Source organism: Sceloporus undulatus, chromosome 5, assembly GCF_019175285.1.
Source record: "Sceloporus undulatus isolate JIND9_A2432 ecotype Alabama chromosome 5, SceUnd_v1.1, whole genome shotgun sequence".
NCBI lineage: Eukaryota > Metazoa > Chordata > Lepidosauria > Squamata > Phrynosomatidae > Sceloporus > Sceloporus undulatus.
The window spans coordinates 4,195,950-4,216,829 of NC_056526.1; the positions used below are offsets into that span (position 1 = coordinate 4,195,950).

Below are 20,880 nucleotides of genomic sequence, written 5' to 3' on the forward strand. Positions count from 1 at the left end.
TAACTATTGTAAATAGTAAAATTCTGTCCTTTTGATTAAATAAACAATGAGAAGACTATCTATGCAACACAGCCACTTACTATCATTTCCCAAGGACACAAACCACTCTTTGCCACACATCCCTTGGGGGTCTGGGTACCACAGGCTGGGAACCCCTGATTTTGTGGAATTATAGTGTTTGCTATAGTTACACTCCGCATTCCAACTTGCTTTCCTTCACAAGGCTGATCTGAGGCTAAACTGCTGCTTTAAGCACACAAGGGAAGATGAAATATTACATTGTTTTTTCCTCATTTCCCAAATCTTCCTTGTAACACTGGTGTCCAAAGCAGCCCTCAAGAAAGCATAGCTGTTCTTGTAGTGTTATGGTGTCGCCCACCCTCCTTTGCTGTTATGAGAAGCCAACCTGCAACCTTGTCACAGGAGAAAGGGCAGTGTGAAATAGAGCAGCGTTGTTCAGGCAGCCACAACAGAAAGTGTTAACAGAAATCAGACCACACTTGAGAGAAAGACATCAATGGTGGACTATCCCATTTTATTTTCTGCTAATAAAAATCCATTCGTGAAAAGTTTGGCTCTTTTTAAAAAAAGAATTCTTCTACCCACTGCCTTGGTTCTAACAGCAGCACAGAGACAATAATTTATACAGGAATGATGAAGAAGAGCTGGGATGGTGGTGATTATAGTCCCGGCTCTGATGGCACAGAAGAGACGAGGCAGGGGTTACTCCCCGTTGCCCCACACAAAGACCACGGGTCAAGAGCTGGGGGGAAATACCAAAACATGCAGAACTGTAGATCCCTGGAGTGCCTTCCAAGTGGGTTCTAGTTTGCACTGTTGTGGCTTTTAGCCGACAGAAGCCAAGATGACATCCACGGGTGTTTCCACGATACTGCGGACCGTCACCTGCATAGTCACGCCATCCGCCAGGGCCAGCCTTGCTCTCACCAGGACGTCTAAGCCGCCTCTGTACACACCTGGACAGAAACAAGAGAAGTGACCACAGCAGCTCAGAATTGTTTTAGAGAACTTTGGGACACACTGCAGAAATAATCCAATTTGAGACTGCTTTACTGCCTGGTTTAGTGCTAAGAAATTCTGGGAATTGTAGTTTTGCTGGGGCACTAGAGCTTTCTGACAGAGAAAGGTAAATATCTCTCAAACACTACAGTTCCCAGAATTCCCTAGCAATGAGCCAGAGCAGTTAAAGTGGTCTCAAACTGGATTACTTCTGCAGTGTGTTTTGGCCCTTTGTCAACTAAATTAGTCCTAACCATTAAGGATGTCTGTCCTTTCATCACTCAAGGGCTTTAGGAACAACATTTGGAGAGATGCAATCCCTTAGACACAGATGATGTAGCTGGATGATTGTAAAAAGAGACCTTAAGCTCTATGCTTTGGGATATCTGTCACTGGAAGTAAATGGATACTACAGTTCCCTCCTGGAAAAAGGAGAACTTTGTTCTTGTGAGCCTTTTGCTACGCACAATTCCAGCCAGCGGAAACTGAGATGTCATGAAACAGCCTCCCTGACAGATCCTTACCAGCAAGGTAGAGCGTGTGGGAATTCTTATTCTCTGGCACTTTATCTGATCTCTCGCAGGGCTGCATGCCAAGGAACTTCACAATGTTGTTGACAGCTTCTGCATTCAGAGAGGGTTTCAAAAAGAGCTGGGTTAGCCCTGCCTTGTCTCTCGGGTGCAGTCAGATCCAAAGGGTTATCGCAGGGTTTGTGAGACAGGAGACAGTCGCCTCAGGAAGGGAGGAACTGGGTTACTACTGGCAGCAGGAGAGCTGTGGTTCTCTTCTTCCCATTTAAACTAAAGCACAGTCTTGTATGTGCTTGTATGTTTGGTACTTTGCATCAGCCCTTAAAACAGAATCTACAAAATCTCACCTCTAGGACACACTCGGCAGCCTGACCCATTTTTAGAAATTAGCTTTAACATACAATCATGATGATGGTTATGATGTACATATTAAAATGCAAATCAAAGTAATTATACTATTAAAACACACATTGATTCATTTTAAAACACTGCATTAAGAATGAAGAAGGTGTAAAATATTCCCCCCAGCTTGGAACTCAAAAGTAACTTGCAGTAAGCCCTCCATATCTATGGATTTTCTCTATCCATGGATTCAAGCATCCATGGATTGAAAATATTCAAAAATTACATAAATTCTGAAAAGCAAACCTTGATTTTGCAATTTTATATAAGGTACACCATTTTATTATCCACTGCATTTAATGGGACTTGAACATCCACGGATTTTGAGATTCAAGGGGTGTCCTGTAACCAAATCCCAGAAGATACCAAATGTCCACTAATCAACAGTTAAAATGGACATAGTTAAAGGTTAAACTACCAGAAAACAAAAAACAGTTAAAACATAAACTGTTTTAAAAACCACCCCAATGAAAGGCCACCACATTATACAAGGTCTGTTCCTACTAAAAAAAATATTTTTCAAAAACCTGCCAGAATGAAAAAGGTCTTCTGCCTGAAAGTCTCCTATTTTTCCTTGGAACAGGTCACAAGTTAAAAAGAAACACTGCCATCGTCTCACCGTCCAGGGTTTTAATGGTGCTGAGCGCAAAGGTCTCCTCTTTCTCGTAGTCATCCCCCACTTCCTCCCAGGCTGCTGCAAAGTTCGGTTTCAGGACTTTCTGAATGTGGTCAGAAAGGGTGAGCTCTAGATCTTCCAACTGGCAAGGAAAGGAATTTTAGCACTTACAATGTAGAATCCCCTTTTTACATTGACAGATAGATTGCAAAGGAAGGTACTCCATGCCCTCATGGGCAGAGGACACATGGCAACTTGCATTCAGTTAATGACGTAGGCACATATAAGTCCACCTTAGGCCTGTGTGTCTTTTTTCAGTCATTGCATGGATCCACACAATCACAGAGCTGGAAGAGACCTTGAGGGCCATCCAATACAACCCTCCAGCATGGGCAGCACCTGGGAGTGTGAGGCTTACCACGTATTCATCATCATAGCCATCTTCATCTGGCACTCCAGTGTTGGGGTCACAGTCTCGGACGGTGAACTTCATTGTGCAACTGAAGGTGCAGGCGACTACAGGTGAGAGAAGGAAGGTGCAAAAGGGTCATGTGTTCAGAGGAAGGCCTGGGGCCAAGCCAAGCCAAACCTCCCTCCACCCAATTCTCACATAATAACCGAATCAGAAAGGAAGATGGTAGTGCCTCTGAGTGGCAAGCATCGGTCGTGCCTGGTGGATCTCATGTCAGGGAACAGCGAGCCCATTCCACGTTTTAGGCGAGATAGCCAACATGGCATAGTGGTTTTGAATGTTGGATTACAACTCCCATCTTGGCTGTGAAACCTTGGGCAAGTCACATTCTCTCAGCCTCAGGGGAAGGCATTGGCAAACCACCTCTAAAATCTTGCCAAGAAAACCCCATGATAGGTTTGCCTTAGGGTCGCTGTAAGTCAGAACCCACAATTAAAGGATTTATCCAAGCTGCTGAATTTAAGAATCACAGAACCACAGAGTTGGAAGAGACCCCAAGGGCCATCCATCCAACCCCCTGCCATGTAGGATGAAACAATCAAATCCCCAAAACAGGTTCAGCACAGTGGAACAACGGTGGAACTAATAGCCTAGGGCACTTTGAGAGAAGGTATCAAAATCTGTTACGTATTATAGTGGATGGGCAACTCCAAGTGCAGAGAGGATTACATCAGGCTCCTGCAAAACCTTAGAAAGTTGTAGTCTCTGCTGTGCAAACCTCTCTTGGGATTTTTAAAAACATAGCATACCTTTTTGGGGGGTGGGAGTGGGGGGCTAAAATGCCTCCAGTCATAGGGTGGCCCAAGAGCAGCCAGGAAATAAACCAGAATTTGACAATTACATTATTAGTTGACTTTCATTTGACCACGAAGTAAAGGTCTCTCCTAAGCCTAAAACAGCCCAGGGTCACTCAACAATGATTCCCAAACTCTGGTCCTCCAGGTGTTTTGGATTTCAGTTCCCAGAAGCCCCAGCTTTCTTGACCAATGGTCTGGGATTCTGGGAGCCAAAGTACAAAACATCTGGAAGGCCAGAGTTTAGGAATCACATCACATGGAAAGATTGCATTATAGGGAGGTGGAAGCTTGCATTTTTAGCAAATGAAATTGTTTCCCTCTTAGACATGGATTTCTGTAAAAGTATACTTGTGTACGTTTAAACTCTGCCAGGGTCAAATCAAGATCTCGATTAGAAACACACAAACAACCCCCTCCATGACTCCCCAAACGGAGTCCTGGGTACCCATGTGAACTGCTGTGGAGTAAGAAAGGACCCTCTTTTCCCATAGGTACCTGCAGTGGGGTCATCCAGGGGCAGACGGATAAGTGTGTAGCATATACCCGGCTGGTTGTAGGGGAGGCTTGGGGCTGGGATGCAGCGGAGCACGTCAAAGGCTTCTGATGGCTCCATTTGCACCGTCACCTTTTCCAGTAATTGATCGTTGAGAGTATTTGTGCAGTCAAACTTTTAAAAAGAAGAGAAAAAACAACGATCCTCAGTAGTTTCTTTGCTGGTTTGGATTGCTATATCTTCCTTTCGTCGGGTCCAAGTCAGGCGGATTACATCGTTACAAAAATATAAGTCATTAGAAATACATCCCTGCCTGTACAGGTGGAGTCTCCCTTATTTGAAATTCAAAAATCCAAAATATTCCAAAAATCAAATCTTTTTTCATAGCTGGCTGTGACAGTGACACTTTTGTTTTCTGATGGTTCAGTGTACCCAAACTTTGTTATTTGTTATTTTAAAATATTGTATAAAACTACCTTCAGGCTATGTGCATATGAAACAAATAAATGTAAGGGCTGTTTGACAGTGGAATGAATTCCCTCGGAGGGTGATAGAGTCTCCTTCCTTGGAGGTCTTTAAACAGAGGCTGGATGGCCATCTGTCAGGGATGCTTTGATTTGGATTTCCTGCATGGCAGTGGGTTGGACTGGATGGTCCTTGCGGTCTCTTCCAACTCTGTGATTTTATGATTCTATGATAATGTTGTACTTAGACTTAGGGTCCCATTTCCAAGATATCTCATGATGTATGTATGAAAATACAGGTATTCCAAAAGCCAAAAAATCTGAAATCCAAAACAATCTGAATCCCAAACATTTCGAATAAGGGAGACTCAACCAGTACAATCATTATCACCCTTATTTTCTCTTACAGTCAACCAGATAACAAAATACTGCTATAAAATGGTTATGAAAGCTTAGACAGTGAAGAAAGCTGAGAGAAAGAGAATTAACTTATCTGAAAAGTGGGGCTAGAGAAGAGCTCTACATGTACTATATACTGTCTAAGGACTAATAAATGAGTCTGAGAGCAAATCAAGTCAGAATTCCCACTAGAAACCAAAATGCCTAATCTGAGGCTATCATTCTTTGGACACACCATGAGATAGCATAACTCACTGGAAAAGATGATAATGCCAAGTAAAATGGAAGGCAGTACCAAAAGAGGTAGACTACATTACAAGATGATAAACTCAATCAAGGAAGCCATGGCTCTGAGTTTCCAAGCCAAAAGCAAGGATGTTGAATAGCAAGGCTCGTGGAGGTCTCTCCTTTGTTGGGATGCCATTAATTGAAGCCAAGTGGTACATAAAAAGAATTTGCAGATTTTGGCTAGCTTTCCTCACTGCCACTGCACAATCCTGAAAATGTGTAAAACTAGCCTAGCTTATTCTGGCCCACTTCTTCTTATAGCACACTTTGGTAGCAACCCCATATGGCTATTTCACCTGGAAGACAATATGATTTGAGAAGACATGCTTGATACATCGGATAAAATATTCAGTCTCTGCCTCTGTGAGCTGGACCGGTTCAGATGACTTGAAGAGTGGACCCAAATTCTTGAACTCTGGAATGGCTGCCAGTTGTTCTGAAGAGGAAGAAATGGGACTAGAGTTAGCAGGGTGAATGGGGAATGGCTGTCTCCCGTCTCCATCCTGCAACATCTCTGGGGAATGAATACTATCATGACAAAACTTTATGCAATTCTCCAAGTTTTAAGGATGCAGGAGATACTTTTTTTTTACCTTGGAAGATATCATGCCTCGAAGGAGCTACTTTCTCTGGCTTGCTGGCCACCAGGGCAATCTCTGAAATGAGAAAACACAAATATTCATTAACACTCCCAAGCACTAACACTCCCAACCTGGAGATACAAGACAATCTTGAAATCAGATGACAAATGGCCTTCCAGATGGTGTTGGACTACATGTCCCAGCAGCCAAAGGCGAAAAATGCTGGAATACTCGGAGAGGGGTTGGTGTCTTCATAGGACTCAGTGGGAGTGCTTTAGCTGAGGGTTCCTAAAAACCTGGAGTTGGCACTACAGATGTACTTGGGCTACATCTACACTGCAGAATTAATGCAGTTTGACACCAGTTAAACTACCATGGCTCCATGCTATGGAATTCTGTAATTTGTAGTTTTGTGAGATATTTAGCCTTCTCTGTCAGAGACCTCTGGTGCCATAACAAACTACAAATCCCAGTTCTGTAGGATGGAGCCATGGCGGTTAAAGCGGTGTCAAACAGCATTAATTCTACAGTGTGTCTGCAGCCTTGGTGACCTTTTCTTTCTTCCAACATCAATTATTCCCAAACTTTGGTCTTCCAGATGTTTTTCACTTCAGCTCCCAGAATTCCTGACTGTTAGCCAAGCTGGTTGGGGTTTCTGGGAGATGAAGTCCAAAACAGTTGGGAGGACCAAAGATTGGGAAGCACTGGTCTAAATCAAGGCTAGGGAAACTGCAGTCAAAGGTTATTAGCTATCTCTTCCCTAATCCTTTACTACTGAGCATCCTGGCTGGGGAGCAGATGGATGGCCAAAGGTTCCCCATGCCTGGTCTAAGCAATCCAAACAGTTTGTCAATTTGCTTAGATTTATCAGTGACCTGACCTCATCTGATGGAGGAAGCCAGCAGAATAAAATACCCAGGAACAGATTTATCAGAAGCTGAAACTTATCCAATAGGAAGATTACAATTATGTTGTTGTTATGTGTTTTCAAGCTGACACTGATTTATGGCTTACCATCTCCTGCAATCATCCCTCACCTCTAAGCCTGGCAATAAATGTGACTCAAGAAAGACTTGGCCCTCACCTGATTTCTGCTCAAAAATGGGAGCAGTGGCAAGTGGCACAGACCTCATGTCGAAAGGTTTGTCCGAAGGCTCCAGTGTGTACTGGTGCAAGGCCTTTTCCATCCCTGGGATGGAGACTGTCAGACCTGTAAAAGAAAGAGAAATTCAGTACAGATGCCAGTCACAGCTGCTGGTGAAACATAAGGAATAAACTCTTCTAGAACACGGCCTCATAGCCCGAAAAACCCACAAAAAACTATCAGTACAGTGAGATGATCACACATGAAATGGTAATGATGCTGTGGAGCAGCACATAATAAGGGATCTGTGGATGGGCTTCATGAGATTTGTGAATTGGACAAAATATATATATACTTTTTTCTTTCCCATTTCTTTCCAGTAACTTTGAAAATTGTCTTGGCAAAAAAAAAAGCCCACAATCTCTTTTTGTGTCAGATTACATTGTTAAGGTCTTGCTTCACAGCAAACAAGTGTTCAGAGTAATGTATGAATATAATTATCACCGCATTATGGGGAGGCTTTCCACAGCTCTCCCCCAATTCTCAAAGGGGTCTTGGACCTCTCCCCAAAAGATTTCTAAAAACCACTGATATGTTCTGTTTTATTTTTGTATTTTTCATTGCTAATCCGCCATCTGCAGCTCTAAGATGAAACAGTTCATCAGTACAGTTCAACAAATTATAATACAATAACATCTTATCTAGAGATGTAACATTTCTGAAAATTGTGAAGCCATGGGGAGGGGAACTGTTTTTCCTTCCTAGAAGAAAATCAGACATTTTTGAAAACAATGGAAAACTACATTAGCACCCTTTGCAGATTCAAAGTCACTTTAAAATACATACAATTCTTGCTATATAATTGTTTTGACCAGAAGATATCATGTTTGATACATTAAAAGTACAGCTTGTTCAGAAAATAAAAAATTACTTTGTCTCCTCTAGATCTTCAGTTTTAAGCCGGCAGAACACTCTCCTTCCCATAAAAAGGAAAAAGAAGGAAAATCCAAGATTTGATTTGATACTACAGGCAGTTTTGAGAAATGGAGGCAGTAGATTTGTAAAAAGCTTAGGTTAAAACGTTTTATTCATCATCCTAAAAGAGTAATATTTATTCCCCCTTCCCATTTTTCTTGGGGAGAAAAGTTTCAAGGGGGGGAGTGAAAGAACAGCCTTTTCCCTGCCACCACTCCCCCCTGGCCTTTCACATCTCTAGACTTGCAACATTTGGATAAAGCAAATGAATTTATAGACTTGGGTGGCCCTAGCTAGCACCAACCATTGAAGATGTATGCTGCATTCAGTGCCAGCTGCCTCTGCTGCAACACATTCAGGTAGAAGGTGGCTCTGTCTCGGACCTCGTCGTCACTGTCCATCATGCACCTGCAGGCAGCCAAAAGAGAAGCAAACCAGGATATGGTGGCTCCATTCAGGATCATGTCATATCTCAGGATTGTGTTTACATCACTGCTCCCAGCAGTACAACCCATAAACTAAGCTCTGGGCATTTCCAAACACCACTTTGGAACTGTAGCTTCAGAGCAGTGTTGTTTAGTGTCAGGTCAGTTTATAAAGAAGTTTTTTGTGGGTTTTTCAGGCTATCTGGCCATGTTCTACAAGAGTTTCTTCCTGACATTTCGCCAGCATCTGTGGCTGGCATCTTCAGAGAAGAAACTCTTCTAGAACATGGCCACATAGTCCGAAAACCCCAAAAAAACTATGCATGCCAGCCATGAAAACCTTCGAATTCACAAGAACGCTTTACTTTTTAAGTTCAAAGGCCATGAAGGAAAGATTACCTTTGTTCAGGGGGTAGGGAAAGGCACTCTGTACAAGTACAGGAGTGGTGTTTTTCTTACCTGGTATCTTAAAAGGCGGCCGGGGGGGGGGGGGCAATACTAAATGGCCATGGTTGAAGGAAAAGGGGCAGGAATATGCAAAAATAAAGCCAACAATTGTTGTGTACCTTCAAGTCATTTCTGACTTGTGGTGACCCTTAGGTAAACCTATCAAAGGGTTTTCTTGGCAAGGCTTGTTCAGAGGGGGTTTATCATTGCCTTTCTCCAAGGATGAGAGTCTGACTTACTCAGGGTCACCCAGGGGGTTTCTGGGGATGAGTGAGGATTTGATTCTTGATCTCATGGAACCCTAGTCCAACACTCAAAGCTCACAACTCTCTCAAAGGGTTTTCTTAGCAAGAGCAATTCAGAGGAGGTTTGCCTTTGCTTTCTCTGAGGCCAGGCAGTGCAAATTGTTTGAGGTCACCCAGTGGGTTTCCATGGCCAAGCAGGGATTCAAAGCCTGGTCTCCTGGAGTCCTAACCCAGCACTCCAACCACTGCTCTACACTGACTCTCTATAAAGCCAACAGTACCTCTGGAAACATTTTCCTCTTTTTAGTCTTGCTAACCATGTTTTCCTCGCTTTCTCTTTTTATAAATGACTACCTTTATCCCAAGATAGTTCATATGCATATGCTTGCTATTTCTACCTTTCTGACTGCTGGGTTTTAATCCTCTTTACAAATTAATAGACAAAGGGGGGAAAACTCACCTTTCTTCCAACACTGAATGTATGCTTCCAAAAGCCCAACTCCCCAACCCTAATAAATGCCATGGAAAGCAAATTTTCCAATACATTGTGACAGAGGGTTTCTTGCCATTCCTGAAGAATCCACCACTAAAGGAGAGAAAAGTGTAAATTCTGAAACATTTATCAGGTTTGAAATGTCTCACCTCCTACAAAACTCACCTCTGCAAAAGTACGAGGACGCTGGGAAGCAGGTTCTCATTTTGGGCCCCAAACTTTGCCAGGGCACTGACGGCCGCTGTAGAAGAAGATGAGAATCTGTAGCCAGAGGCACACAAATGTGTTTTCAAGGCCAAACCTGAAACTCTTTGGTGGTTGAGGATTTGATCACAGATGGAAGGGGCCCCACCAGTCCCTCTTCACTCCATGATTTTAGAAACACCAGGGGTACAACCATGCCAACTCACCAGCTCGGACAGCCTCATTTTCCAGCACCACCCTGTTAAAAATGAAGCGGATGTACTTGGAAGGGGAGGGAGTCCGGGGCCCTTCCTTGCCGAGGAGATGGAGAATCTTGGTGGCCAGCACCGTGTGTTCACAGTCCTCAATGAACTCGCAGAGGTGAGCCAAGCCCGACTCTTTGCTCTCGGGGTTCTCCTCAATGATACTGATGATGCAGTCGACAATGGCTCGCTTATACTCGAAGCCACCCTGTGGCAGAAAAGGGAGAAAATGAGCAGCACAGGCCAAGGGCTGCACTCTGAATACAAGCCAGGACTACACATTCAGCTGACATCAAATACACCATCCCACTTAGTTACAATTTTTAATTGCACAGAACCAAAAGCACACCCTCTTTGATGCATGAGGAGGTTAATGTGATCCTAGGGAACATTCATGGTAGCCATGGACAATATAACCCTTGGAAGAAGTATGCCTCCACTTCAAAAGGATTCTTAAAAATCATATCAAGTTACATCTGGAATCATGTGTCCAGTTCTGGGCACCACAATTCAAAAAGGACATTGACAAACTGAAGCATGTCCAGAGGAGGGTGACCAAAATGGTGAAGGTTCTAGAATCTTTGCCCTATGAGGAGAGACTTAGGGAGCTAGATATGTTTAGCCTGGAGAAGAGAAGGCTAAGAGGTGATATGATAGCCCTGTTTAAGTATTTGAAGAGGTGTCATGCTGACAATGGAGCAAGCTTGTTTTCTGCTGCTCTGGAGACTAGGACACGGTACAATTGATGCAAGCCACAGGAAAAGAGATTCCATCTAAACATTAGGAAGAACCTCATGACATTAAGAGCTGTTCGACAGTGGGAGATGCTACCTCTGAGTATGGTTAAGTCTCCTTCTTTGGAGGTTTTTAAGCAGAGGCTGGATAGCCATCTGTCTGGGGTGCTTTGATTATGAGTTCCTGCATGGCAAGGGGTTGGACTGGATGACCCTTGTGGTCTCTTGCAACTCTGTGATTCTAATGAAGTCCTTGCCAAGCATCTCATAAGTTCAAATGATAAATAAAGACTGCTGTTTGGTGCAAAAAAAGAGGTTTCTTTTGCTCTGGCAGCAGAAAAACAAGCATATCTAATGGTATGTGATTGTTTGTTTCAAAGCTCCATGGTGGTTTTTATTAGCTGGAGCTGACTGTGGGATCCTGGGATTGGAAGTCCACTACAAATAGAAGATACCAAGTTCAGGAGGACTAATTTAGGCCCTGTATAGACAGGCCATTTCATACGTACTCTGTACATACTAGGGTTGCCTGGGGGGTCTTTTAGTCGCCCACAACCCTAGTACATACAGAGTATGTACAAAATGATGGCGCCCTGTTCACTGGCAGCAGAGCAGAAGTGGGGGCAGCTGAACCTCCCATGGCTGAAGGTATCTGGCCGTCTCACCAAAAGGAAAAAGAGTTCTTTAAATTTTAAACAGTGTCATGGAAAGACAGAGTAACCTACATCATCTCGGAGCATGTTGGAAAGGAAGGTCATCATCACGCTATGTTTCCGTGGGTACTTCTGGCACAGGGCACTGATGGCTTGAACGACCACTACCTGCAAGAGACACCAAAATTTTTATCATTATTATTTGGAAGCTGGAAAGATTTCCCAGGAAAGTGGTAGGATGGTAGAGGCTAGTGCCGGAGGAGTGAGAGGGAGCCAAGAGAGCAACAGGCTGAGGTAGCAGAGTCAACGGTGAACCACAAGGATGCATGGAACCCTCTATGAATCCAGTGGGAAGGTTCAACTCCATCTTGGTGCCCCAGGAGTCTCTGTAGAACAAGAAAAAGCAAACCACAGTCTGGGAGCCACACATGCCTCCCAGGGCTGATTTTACTGGCCAAAAATTGTCCCAAATGCCCTGAAAATGAGGGCATTTTCACTGTGTGTTTTGGACTTCCTGCATCATGTTAGACCCTTAAAACAAGAAGTGAACAAGAAGTGATTTCCATTAATTTCCTGTAATTAAAACAAAAAACAAAAAACAGGCCTATCCTGGGACTTAAATGGCCTGGGGGGGGGGGGGGTCCCAAACCTCTACTGAGTGTTTGAGAGCATTTTGAGGAAAAACTAATTTTATTTTATTTTGCATGGGGGCTGCACCCCTCCAAAATCCCTTGTGGGGCCTAGTTTCTGGGCAAGGTACAAAGAGTTGGTTATTATCTTTACATTCACACATTGTGTGGTCCAGGTTACCTACAGGATCGCCTCCTCCTGTATAATTTGCCCCGTACAATGAGGTCCTCTGCCCTCATTTATTCCTGTCAGCCAGGACTAGGCAGCAACTGTTTGCTTGAGGACCATTTCTTCAGCCGCCCTTAGATTGTGGAACAACCTGTCAGGAGAGGTTTGAGAGCTGAATAAGCTGTCCGTGTTTAAAACAGTATCGTTTAAATACTAAGTCTCTTCCAGCAGGCCTATCCAGATGATTTTTAAATTTTGGATTTTAAATGTGGGTTGTTTTAATATGTATGTGTCTTATTTTAACTGATGTCATGCATTTGTTAATGTGTTGTTGTTCCCCGCCTCGATCCATGGGAAGAGGCAGGTAAGAATCATCATCATCATCATCATCATCATCATCATCATCATCATCATCTTGTGGCCCTCTAAGCCTCCTACAGTTGCCTACCCTTGTTGTAAAAGAACAGACGTTTGTTGACTATGGCATGCCTGTCTTCAATGATTATTCTGCCAGAACTCTATTGCCTGGAATTTCTGCCAGGAATTGAGAAACCTTCCTTCTTGTCTGTGATACCTTTGTTTCCAGAAGAGAAAGATTAATATCCTGAGAGGGAGGAGCAATCTATCTTAGGATATTCAGCCTTTCACTGCTGAGAAAAGAGATGCTGGTTTTCACCTGTGATTATGTTCATTTCCAGTAGAGAAAGGTTGGCCATCCTGAGATGAGTGCTCCTCCCTTTCAGCCTTGCCATGCTGCACAACTGCTCCTCCCGCTCACCCCTCAGACTCACCTTAAATTCATCTGATATCTCAGATACAAAGGAAGAGATTTGTTTCATGAGCCTGTCCACGCTGCTTTCACTCCCTGTCTTCAGGAGGGTGGTGATGGCCAGGGTGGCAATGCTGCGGTTCGAATCCGTGATGAGGTTTTCTAGGTCCAAATTGCAGGCAGTGACAGCTGAGGGATGCTTCATTGCCACCTGGAAGATCAACCATAAATTGGCATCTGAGAATAATATTTACAGAATGAAAGAGTCCTATCAGGGCACCCACGCTGCTCAGTTGACCCAGAGATTGTACAAGTGATCCATTTCTGCTTGCCTTGGGTCTGCTCAATGTTGGGATGGGGGCAGCTCTGATCCCCATGGGAGTGGGCTAGTTAATCTACTCTGAGATTAACTCTGAACTTTAAAGGAGCCATCCAAAGCACTAGGCCTACTCCCAAAATATATTTGACACTGTGGACAGCTCCTTTAATATCTAGACTAAGGCCTGGATTTTGCTGCCTCGGATTTCGCTGCCGACTGGATTTCACTGCCCTGTTAACATGAGAGTCATTCACTGACATCACATTTGGGTCAAGCATTTCCTACCATGCTCATGCTGCTGCCTAAACCAGCCGCAGAAGACTGGACTGTTAGATCTTGCCTCTTTCAGATTATGGACAAGTGCCCGCCCTGAGTTCCTCCTCCCTTGGAAGTGAGTAAGTGAAAAATTAAACTCCAGAAGTGGGGAATTGGTGCTTCAGGTACTGTTAGTCCAACTATACAATACAGGTTGAGGTGTTGGTAAACAGGGATCCATGTGGGGAGGCAGTGGGGGAAAATATCTGTGGGGTTCTGCAGGCAGCACACTGGCCACATGATACCCACTTCTAGGCTAAGGTTACTCAGTAGCAGGACTGGAGTAGCAGCAACCACTACAAGAGATAGACCCAAATGTGAGGAAGAGGCACAGCAGTGCAGGGAAGTGCTGTTAAGTTAAACATTTTGGACTCCATCCATCTCCCCTACCTCACCCCAAAGATGTGAAGTCCCTCAGAAATCCTCACCTTATTAAGGGTTCTGACTGCAGCGTATCTCAGCACAGGCTTGGGTGAGCTACAGAAGAGCTGAAGCACTGAAACAAAAAGATAGTCTGTTGGGTGCACCATAGAGGGAGAGGAGCAGGGGGGCTATCATGTGACAAGAGAGGAGACAGGCAATTAGCTGGTTGAGTAAGCCTCTGCATTGCTTCCATCCTTTCATAGGTCAGTAAAATGAGTACCCAGCTTGTTGAGGGCAACTGGCTTACAGATTGTAAACCACTTAGGGAGTGCTGAGTTCACTGATAAGCAGTATAGAAATGTAAATGCTAAATGCTATTACTATTGGAAAAGGCCTCAAGGGCCATCATGTCCAACTTCATTCTGCCATGCAGGAAAATACAATCACCCCCAAGATGATTTTGTGATTCTAAGATGGCCTTCCAGCCTCTGTTTAAAGACCTCCAAAGAAGGAGACTCCACCACACTCCGAGAGAGCTTATTCTACTGTCTAACAGCTCTTATTCTCAAGACGTCCTAATGCTGAGATGGAATTTCTTTTCCTGTAGTTTGAACCCACTGGTCTAGGTCTTATTCTCTTTCTGCAGAAAACAATCTTGCTCTGTCTTAAGTATGACATCCCTTCAAATATTTAAACAGGGCTATCATATCACCTCTTAACCTTCTCTTCTCCAGGCTAAACACACCCAGTTCCCTAAGTCACTTCTCATAGGGCTTCTCTGGACATGTTTCAGCTTGTCAATATTCTTCTTGAACTTTGGTGCCCAGAACTGGATACAGTATTTCAGATGAGGCCTGGCCAAAACAGAACAGAATGGCACTACTGGACACTACCCTCCTATTGATGCAGCCCACAACTGCCTAAACTCTTTTACCTGTTGCACCACACACTGTCCACTATCTGACTGAGTAGCAACCCATTCACCTTGAATCCCTTTTTAAAGCTATGCATGCCACTACTATAACTTGTGGGAGTGAATTCCATGGTTTAACTATGTGCTGTGTGCTTCCTTTCACCTCTCCTGAATCTTTCACCACTTTCCATTTCAATGACACCAGCAAAAGAAAGGAAGCTTTTCTGTTGCAGCTTACTTTCTGTGCCAACTAACAACCACACCCCTTTTGCCTGCTTGGTACATCCTCTAAGATGAAGGCAGGTCCTCACCTGAGACTGCTGGTGCCAGTTCCCTGGCAGTGCAATTTGGGAGGTGGATAATGGCAGAGGCGGCCTCATAAATAACCATCTCATGTTTGTTCCGCAAGCAGCTTTCGATGAAGTCAAACAGAGGGTTGTCATGCCTGCAAGGAAAAAATTAAAAGTTTATCACATGTCAAAGTGGACAACCACTGTGCTCAGAAATGGCATTTAAAACTCCCTGAAGACATGATAGCCCTGGCTAGGCCACAATCCCACAGCTTGCTCACATCTCTTGGGGAAACAGGGGCTTGCTGGGGGGCTATGGGGGCTGTAGAATGGAGGCTTGAGAGGCTTCTTGTGGTCCAAGCTTGCACTTTCCCAATTTCCTCACACAGTCATAAAGGCAACATCTAAAACAGGCTGAATTCCCAACATCTAAAACAGGCTGCATTGGAAATTCCTTTTTCCAAAACTCACCCACTGTGTTCACCCCCACCTCCCTTCATATTCCTTAATTATTATCCTTTGCTAACCACACACAGTGGGCCCTTAGCATCCTCTGGGGTTTGGTCCCAGAACCCTTCTGTGCACACCACAATCCAAGGATGCCCAAGTCCCATTTGGGGTAGTAAAATGGTGTCCCTAATAAATCAAAGTTTGCTTTTGAGGATTTTAAAAAAATCAAGCCATGGATGGTTGAACCTGTGAATGCAGAATCTGTGGATACAGAGAGCCAACTGTACTAAGAAAGCCACCACCAATCACCTGTGGTTTCATGAGGGGGCAACTCTGGCAGGCGCAGTGCTAAATGTACACCTTGAGTGTCTGCTATGGGCTGCATCAGGCCCAGAAATAGCAAAAAGCATTTCAACAACAACAAAACTGAAAGAGACCAGATGCTCAATTTTAGTTTTGATTTGAGGGAGGCTTTCTATCAGGCTTATTCCTACCCTTGACCAGTTTAAAGCTAAAGCTGCCCCCCTGAAGACCCGCCAGATTGGGGGTGCAAGGTTTTTTGGCAAATCTATTATCTATATCTGGATCTGGATCTATTTTGTGGCATGGAGGCGGGAAAAATATAAGTGGTGAAAATAATTGAGAAGGGAGCATGCAGCCCAATCCTGGTTTAAAACATGATTGAGGATCATATAACCCTCCAAATGTTCTGGGTCTGCACTCCTACCAGTCCACTGATGTGGGAGCCATCTGCCACTCAAACCTCATGGTCCACCCTCATCTCTTTTGGGATTTCTTATGCATAACAGGAAACAAGCTATCCCCTAGAAATACAGCAATACTATTTTTCTGTAGTCTTTCCTTACCCCTCCTCAGACTCCTTCAAGAGGCGGCTGGCTATCCGAATCAGCATGCAGTAAGCAAACTGGGACTTCAGTCCAGATTTAGTGAATTTATTCAGCATCTTAGAAACTGCAAGGCGGTCATTCTTCCTAAGATGATAAAGCACTCCTAAGGCGTGGTACTGGCAAGGGAGGGGTGAAGGGGAGAGAAACCAAATACTTTGTTATTCTTGTGTGCATTCAAATCATATGGCAACCCTATCACAGGGTTTTCTTGGGAAGGTTTGTCCAGAGGGGGTTGCTGTTGCCTTTTTCTGAAGCTGAGAGTGGGACTTGTCCAAGATGACCTAGTGGGTTTCTATGGCCAAATGGGGTTTTGAACCAAGAGGGTTTTAAGAATTGAGAGCAGTGGCACAAACATAGAGTTGGAAGGAACCGCCTGTCAATGTTTTCATTCCCAGGCTAAGCATACCCAACTCCCTCTGCAGCTCCGCATAGGGCTGCATTTCCAGACTTGATCATTCTCCTCTGGACATGCTCCAGCTTGGCATTATCCTTCTTAAACACTGTTGCCCAGAACTGGACATAGGACTCCAGATGAAGTCTCACTAAAGCAGAGCAAAGCAGTACTATTACTTCCCCTCAACTAAAGCTGGGAAGAGTAAAAAATAGTATTACTTCTCTTGATCTGCTCTGCTAAGATGATCCTGTTCTCTACTGGTGTACTTTTTTGGTTGGAGTGACTGACTCTGGAAGTGACCCAGAATAGGAAAACTATGTTCCATTTGCTCTGATTTCTCAAGGTTGCAGGATCTTTATTACAAAAACAAGAGCAACTACTGAGCTGGGACTAGTGTTTGGTGTTCCTCCATGTGCCCATGGAAAAGACAACCAAAATCCACGAGGAAACACTCCAGAGAAATGCCCATTTATTCAAGAGTTTTAAATAGAAGTTAAGGTACAGATAAACAAACAAAACAACAAGAAAATATAAATGGAAACAAGTTTAGAAAGCCACCAAAGCAGTGATTGCTTTAGGATAGAAAAAAGAAATCAAATTGTAATAAGTTTTATTTGTTTAAATATATAAAAGAATATATATTAATTGATTTCCTTAGGGAAAGAAGACTTAAGTATATTGGACATAGCAATAAAGAATCTTTGGCCTGTTACAGACAGCCAAAATAAAGCTGCTTCGAGTCACAGTGGAGGTATGGTGTTTCAATGATGCATGTGTCCTAAGAGTCCAGAAGTCACACCAAAGCCACGCTCCACCTGGAGCGTGGTTTTGGTGTGGCTTCTGGACTCTTAGGACACATGCATCATTGAAACACCATACCTCCACTGTGACTCGAAGCAGCTTTATTTTGGCTGTCTGTAACAGGCCATAGAGAATAAAGAATCCAAATCTCCAATAATATATGTTAATTTAAATGGAATGTAAACTCTCTGTGTGGCTGTCTGTGGAAGAGGGGAAGGGACTAAAAAAAAGTATACAAGATTATGAATTATAGATCATATAATCTGTAACATGTACTATGCAGAATTAATTATTATTATATAGAGTATACAGACCCAAATCCACCCAAATGTCTCCATTCCTATATACCTGCACCATGATGTTGTCACTGGAAGCAGCTTCCTGGGCTTCATTGATCCACCGCTTGACCACATCATAATTGATCTTCATCATGTGCTGGAAATCATTGAACAGAATCAGTACTACTGGTTGAAGCCCCAGCAAATTTCATATGATCTCAGTGTGTGTGTGTTTTTGTGTGTACACGCATCTTCAACTTATGGTGACCACATTCATTTCATAGCATTTTTAATGCAAGGAATCCTTAGAGATAGTGAGTGTACTCTCCCTTTTTGCAACTCCAGAAAAAGGAGATGAACACAAGAGTGCTGCTGCTGTTATTGTTGTTACTGACAGTCTACCAGAACTTTGACAGAGACAACTAAATATCTTACAGACTGGTAGATAGGAAAAAACACAGTCAGAGAAGCAGCCACACAGAAATCAACATGACTTGAGATCTTGTTCAGTTACTCATACTCTGTGCTCAGTCTCTCTGAGCAAAATTTATCCACTCAGATGGCAGCTGTGACACTTCATTGCTTACCAAGGAAGACACCAGCGCTGAACTGGACACACTGGGGACTTTGTCGACAATGGCTTGCTTCATGTACCTTTCAATTGCCTGAAGCATTGTTCCCTACAAAGCCAAAGGGAAAACAAGGGTGACACTCTGCTAAGACAGCTTAGTTGCCAGAAATATGAAAAATAAAGAACTACATAGCTTCTATCTTCTCTTGCATGTCTTTTGCAAAGTTCAGACAGAATTCAATAGCTGCACACAGACTCCTAAGGAGTTCACTGCTCATTATGAAAATAAGTTTTTAGTCCTCATACTCACAGAAAGAAGCATATCCTCAGTGCCTGTCAACAACTTCAGAGTTCACTAGGCTAAGTTTTTGGTTCTGCATCGCTTCCTGTCACCACCGTCATTTGATATTGTTACATGCCTTCATGTTAGGACATATCACAGAGTTTTCTTGGCAGTTCACAGGCTTGCCCTTGCCTTCTCTGAGGCTGAAAGATGCTCACAGTCACCCAATGGGTTTCCATGGCTGAGTGGGGATTCAAACCCCGATACTCACAGTCCTAGTCTAACACTCAGACCACTATACCACACTGGCTCTTGTTATGTGTCTTCAAGTCACCTCCTTCTGACTTATGGTAACCCTAAAGTGAACCTATCACAAGGTTTTCTTGGCAAGATCTATCCAGAGGAAGCTTGTCAATACCTTCCTCTGAGGCTGAGAGAGTGTGACTGGCCTCCAGTCATCTACTGGATTTCCCTGTCCAAGTAGGGATTCAAATCCTGGTCTCCCAGATTTGTAGTCCAATGCTCAAACCACTATACCACACTGGCTCTCTACACCATCATAGTATCAATTATTCTACCCTAACAGACTGGTAACTTTTTAAGGTAACTGAAGTGTAACATGCACTCTCCTGTTTTCATACAATAGCCCAGAAGAGGTCCATAGGGGCCCTTTCTTCACTCTTGCCTTTTCTTGATCTCATGAATATTATCCGTAGTACCTCAGAGAGTCCTCTTCCATTTTCCAATTCTTTAACCTCAGCAGTATTACAGAAAACCCATTCCTGACTCCCACACACACACACTTCAGGAATATGTGCTGACCTAATTAAAGCCATGGGAAAAATTACTTAGGAGGACAGGGAAAAAGAGAAATATTTCTGGATGCCCAGCTGGATTATGGTACACCTGATGTTAAAACTGGAAGAGCAAGCCCTGTTCCTTAGACAAACTTCTCTAAGCATGGCTTTTATTTTTAGCACTTTCGGCAAGAGACAATTCTGTACTTACATCTGTGATCCTACAAAGTGCTCTAATGGCAGGGCCTCGGTACACATCTTCTTTCCCCGTCATATCTTTGGTCAGGCTGGAAAAAATAAGGCAGACCCTCCATTAATACATTAAGTCTCTGCATTAAATAAATGATTCAAGATAAACAGCACACAGGATCCAACCACACTGATGCTCAATTAAAATTCCACTTGAACAGGAATATAATCTAAAGAAATTACATGTAACATTCTGCTTCAGCAATGCATGAATGTATATTTTATAAACCAATTTCTAGAAAGTTTATTTTTGGAAACATGCTCAATTTATACTAATGTATATTCCCACCAGATATACTTGTAAGAGTGGTCAGTCAAATAAAGCATGACTGATAAAACAATCATGCTTTAATAATCTAATTTTTTAAAAATTAAAATAACATAACCAATAACATTAGATAAAAATGTGCCCTGGAACCAGCTGCATTTGATGGCACACACAGGCTTGCCTCTGCACCATTTGTGCTTTGATATAGAACACATTTCACGCAATGAAAGAACTGCAAGATGTGGAAGACTCTTGACTAAAGCAAAACCTTTGAAGCCTAAGCGAATGGCAGGAGACAATGCTGGAAGACACCACTCACAGATCAGTGAACACTGGAATACCTGCTGGTGACGATGATAACATCCTCTGAAATGTTGGCCATTTCTTTGATAGTCAGGTAACACATTCTCCTTAAGGTTTGCTGCAGAAAGAGCAAGATGAAACTGATGTAATCCCAAGACATTGACTGTGAAAATGCCAACTACTACCAAGGGTACATCAGAGGGTGAGAGCCAACTAATCTGGAGTTACAGTCAAGGCTACAAGCGAG

The 20,880-nt window shown here is 43.4% G+C and overlaps 1 protein-coding gene across 1 annotated transcript in view; it reads right to left on the bottom strand.

The window, feature by feature from the left end:
- Positions 1-506: 506 nt before the first annotated feature.
- The window catches only part of COPG2 (COPI coat complex subunit gamma 2), a 31,119-nt gene continuing 10,745 nt past the window's right edge, over positions 507-20,880 (bottom strand). The window contains exons 5-24 of the mRNA XM_042467476.1: positions 20,672-20,751; positions 20,025-20,100; positions 18,750-18,842; positions 18,233-18,319; positions 16,648-16,805; positions 15,353-15,486; positions 14,194-14,261; positions 13,154-13,342; positions 11,637-11,732; positions 10,142-10,385; positions 9,897-9,972; positions 8,426-8,529; positions 7,147-7,272; positions 6,075-6,137; positions 5,778-5,917; positions 4,333-4,504; positions 2,987-3,084; positions 2,572-2,710; positions 1,545-1,643; positions 507-977 (exon numbers count right to left, since the gene is read on the bottom strand). Of these exons, the coding sequence (XP_042323410.1) occupies positions 847-977; positions 1,545-1,643; positions 2,572-2,710; positions 2,987-3,084; positions 4,333-4,504; positions 5,778-5,917; positions 6,075-6,137; positions 7,147-7,272; positions 8,426-8,529; positions 9,897-9,972; positions 10,142-10,385; positions 11,637-11,732; positions 13,154-13,342; positions 14,194-14,261; positions 15,353-15,486; positions 16,648-16,805; positions 18,233-18,319; positions 18,750-18,842; positions 20,025-20,100; positions 20,672-20,751 (2,373 nt within the window). The 3' untranslated portion in view covers positions 507-846. The remainder of the gene's footprint in view (positions 978-1,544; positions 1,644-2,571; positions 2,711-2,986; positions 3,085-4,332; positions 4,505-5,777; positions 5,918-6,074; positions 6,138-7,146; positions 7,273-8,425; positions 8,530-9,896; positions 9,973-10,141; positions 10,386-11,636; positions 11,733-13,153; positions 13,343-14,193; positions 14,262-15,352; positions 15,487-16,647; positions 16,806-18,232; positions 18,320-18,749; positions 18,843-20,024; positions 20,101-20,671; positions 20,752-20,880) is intronic.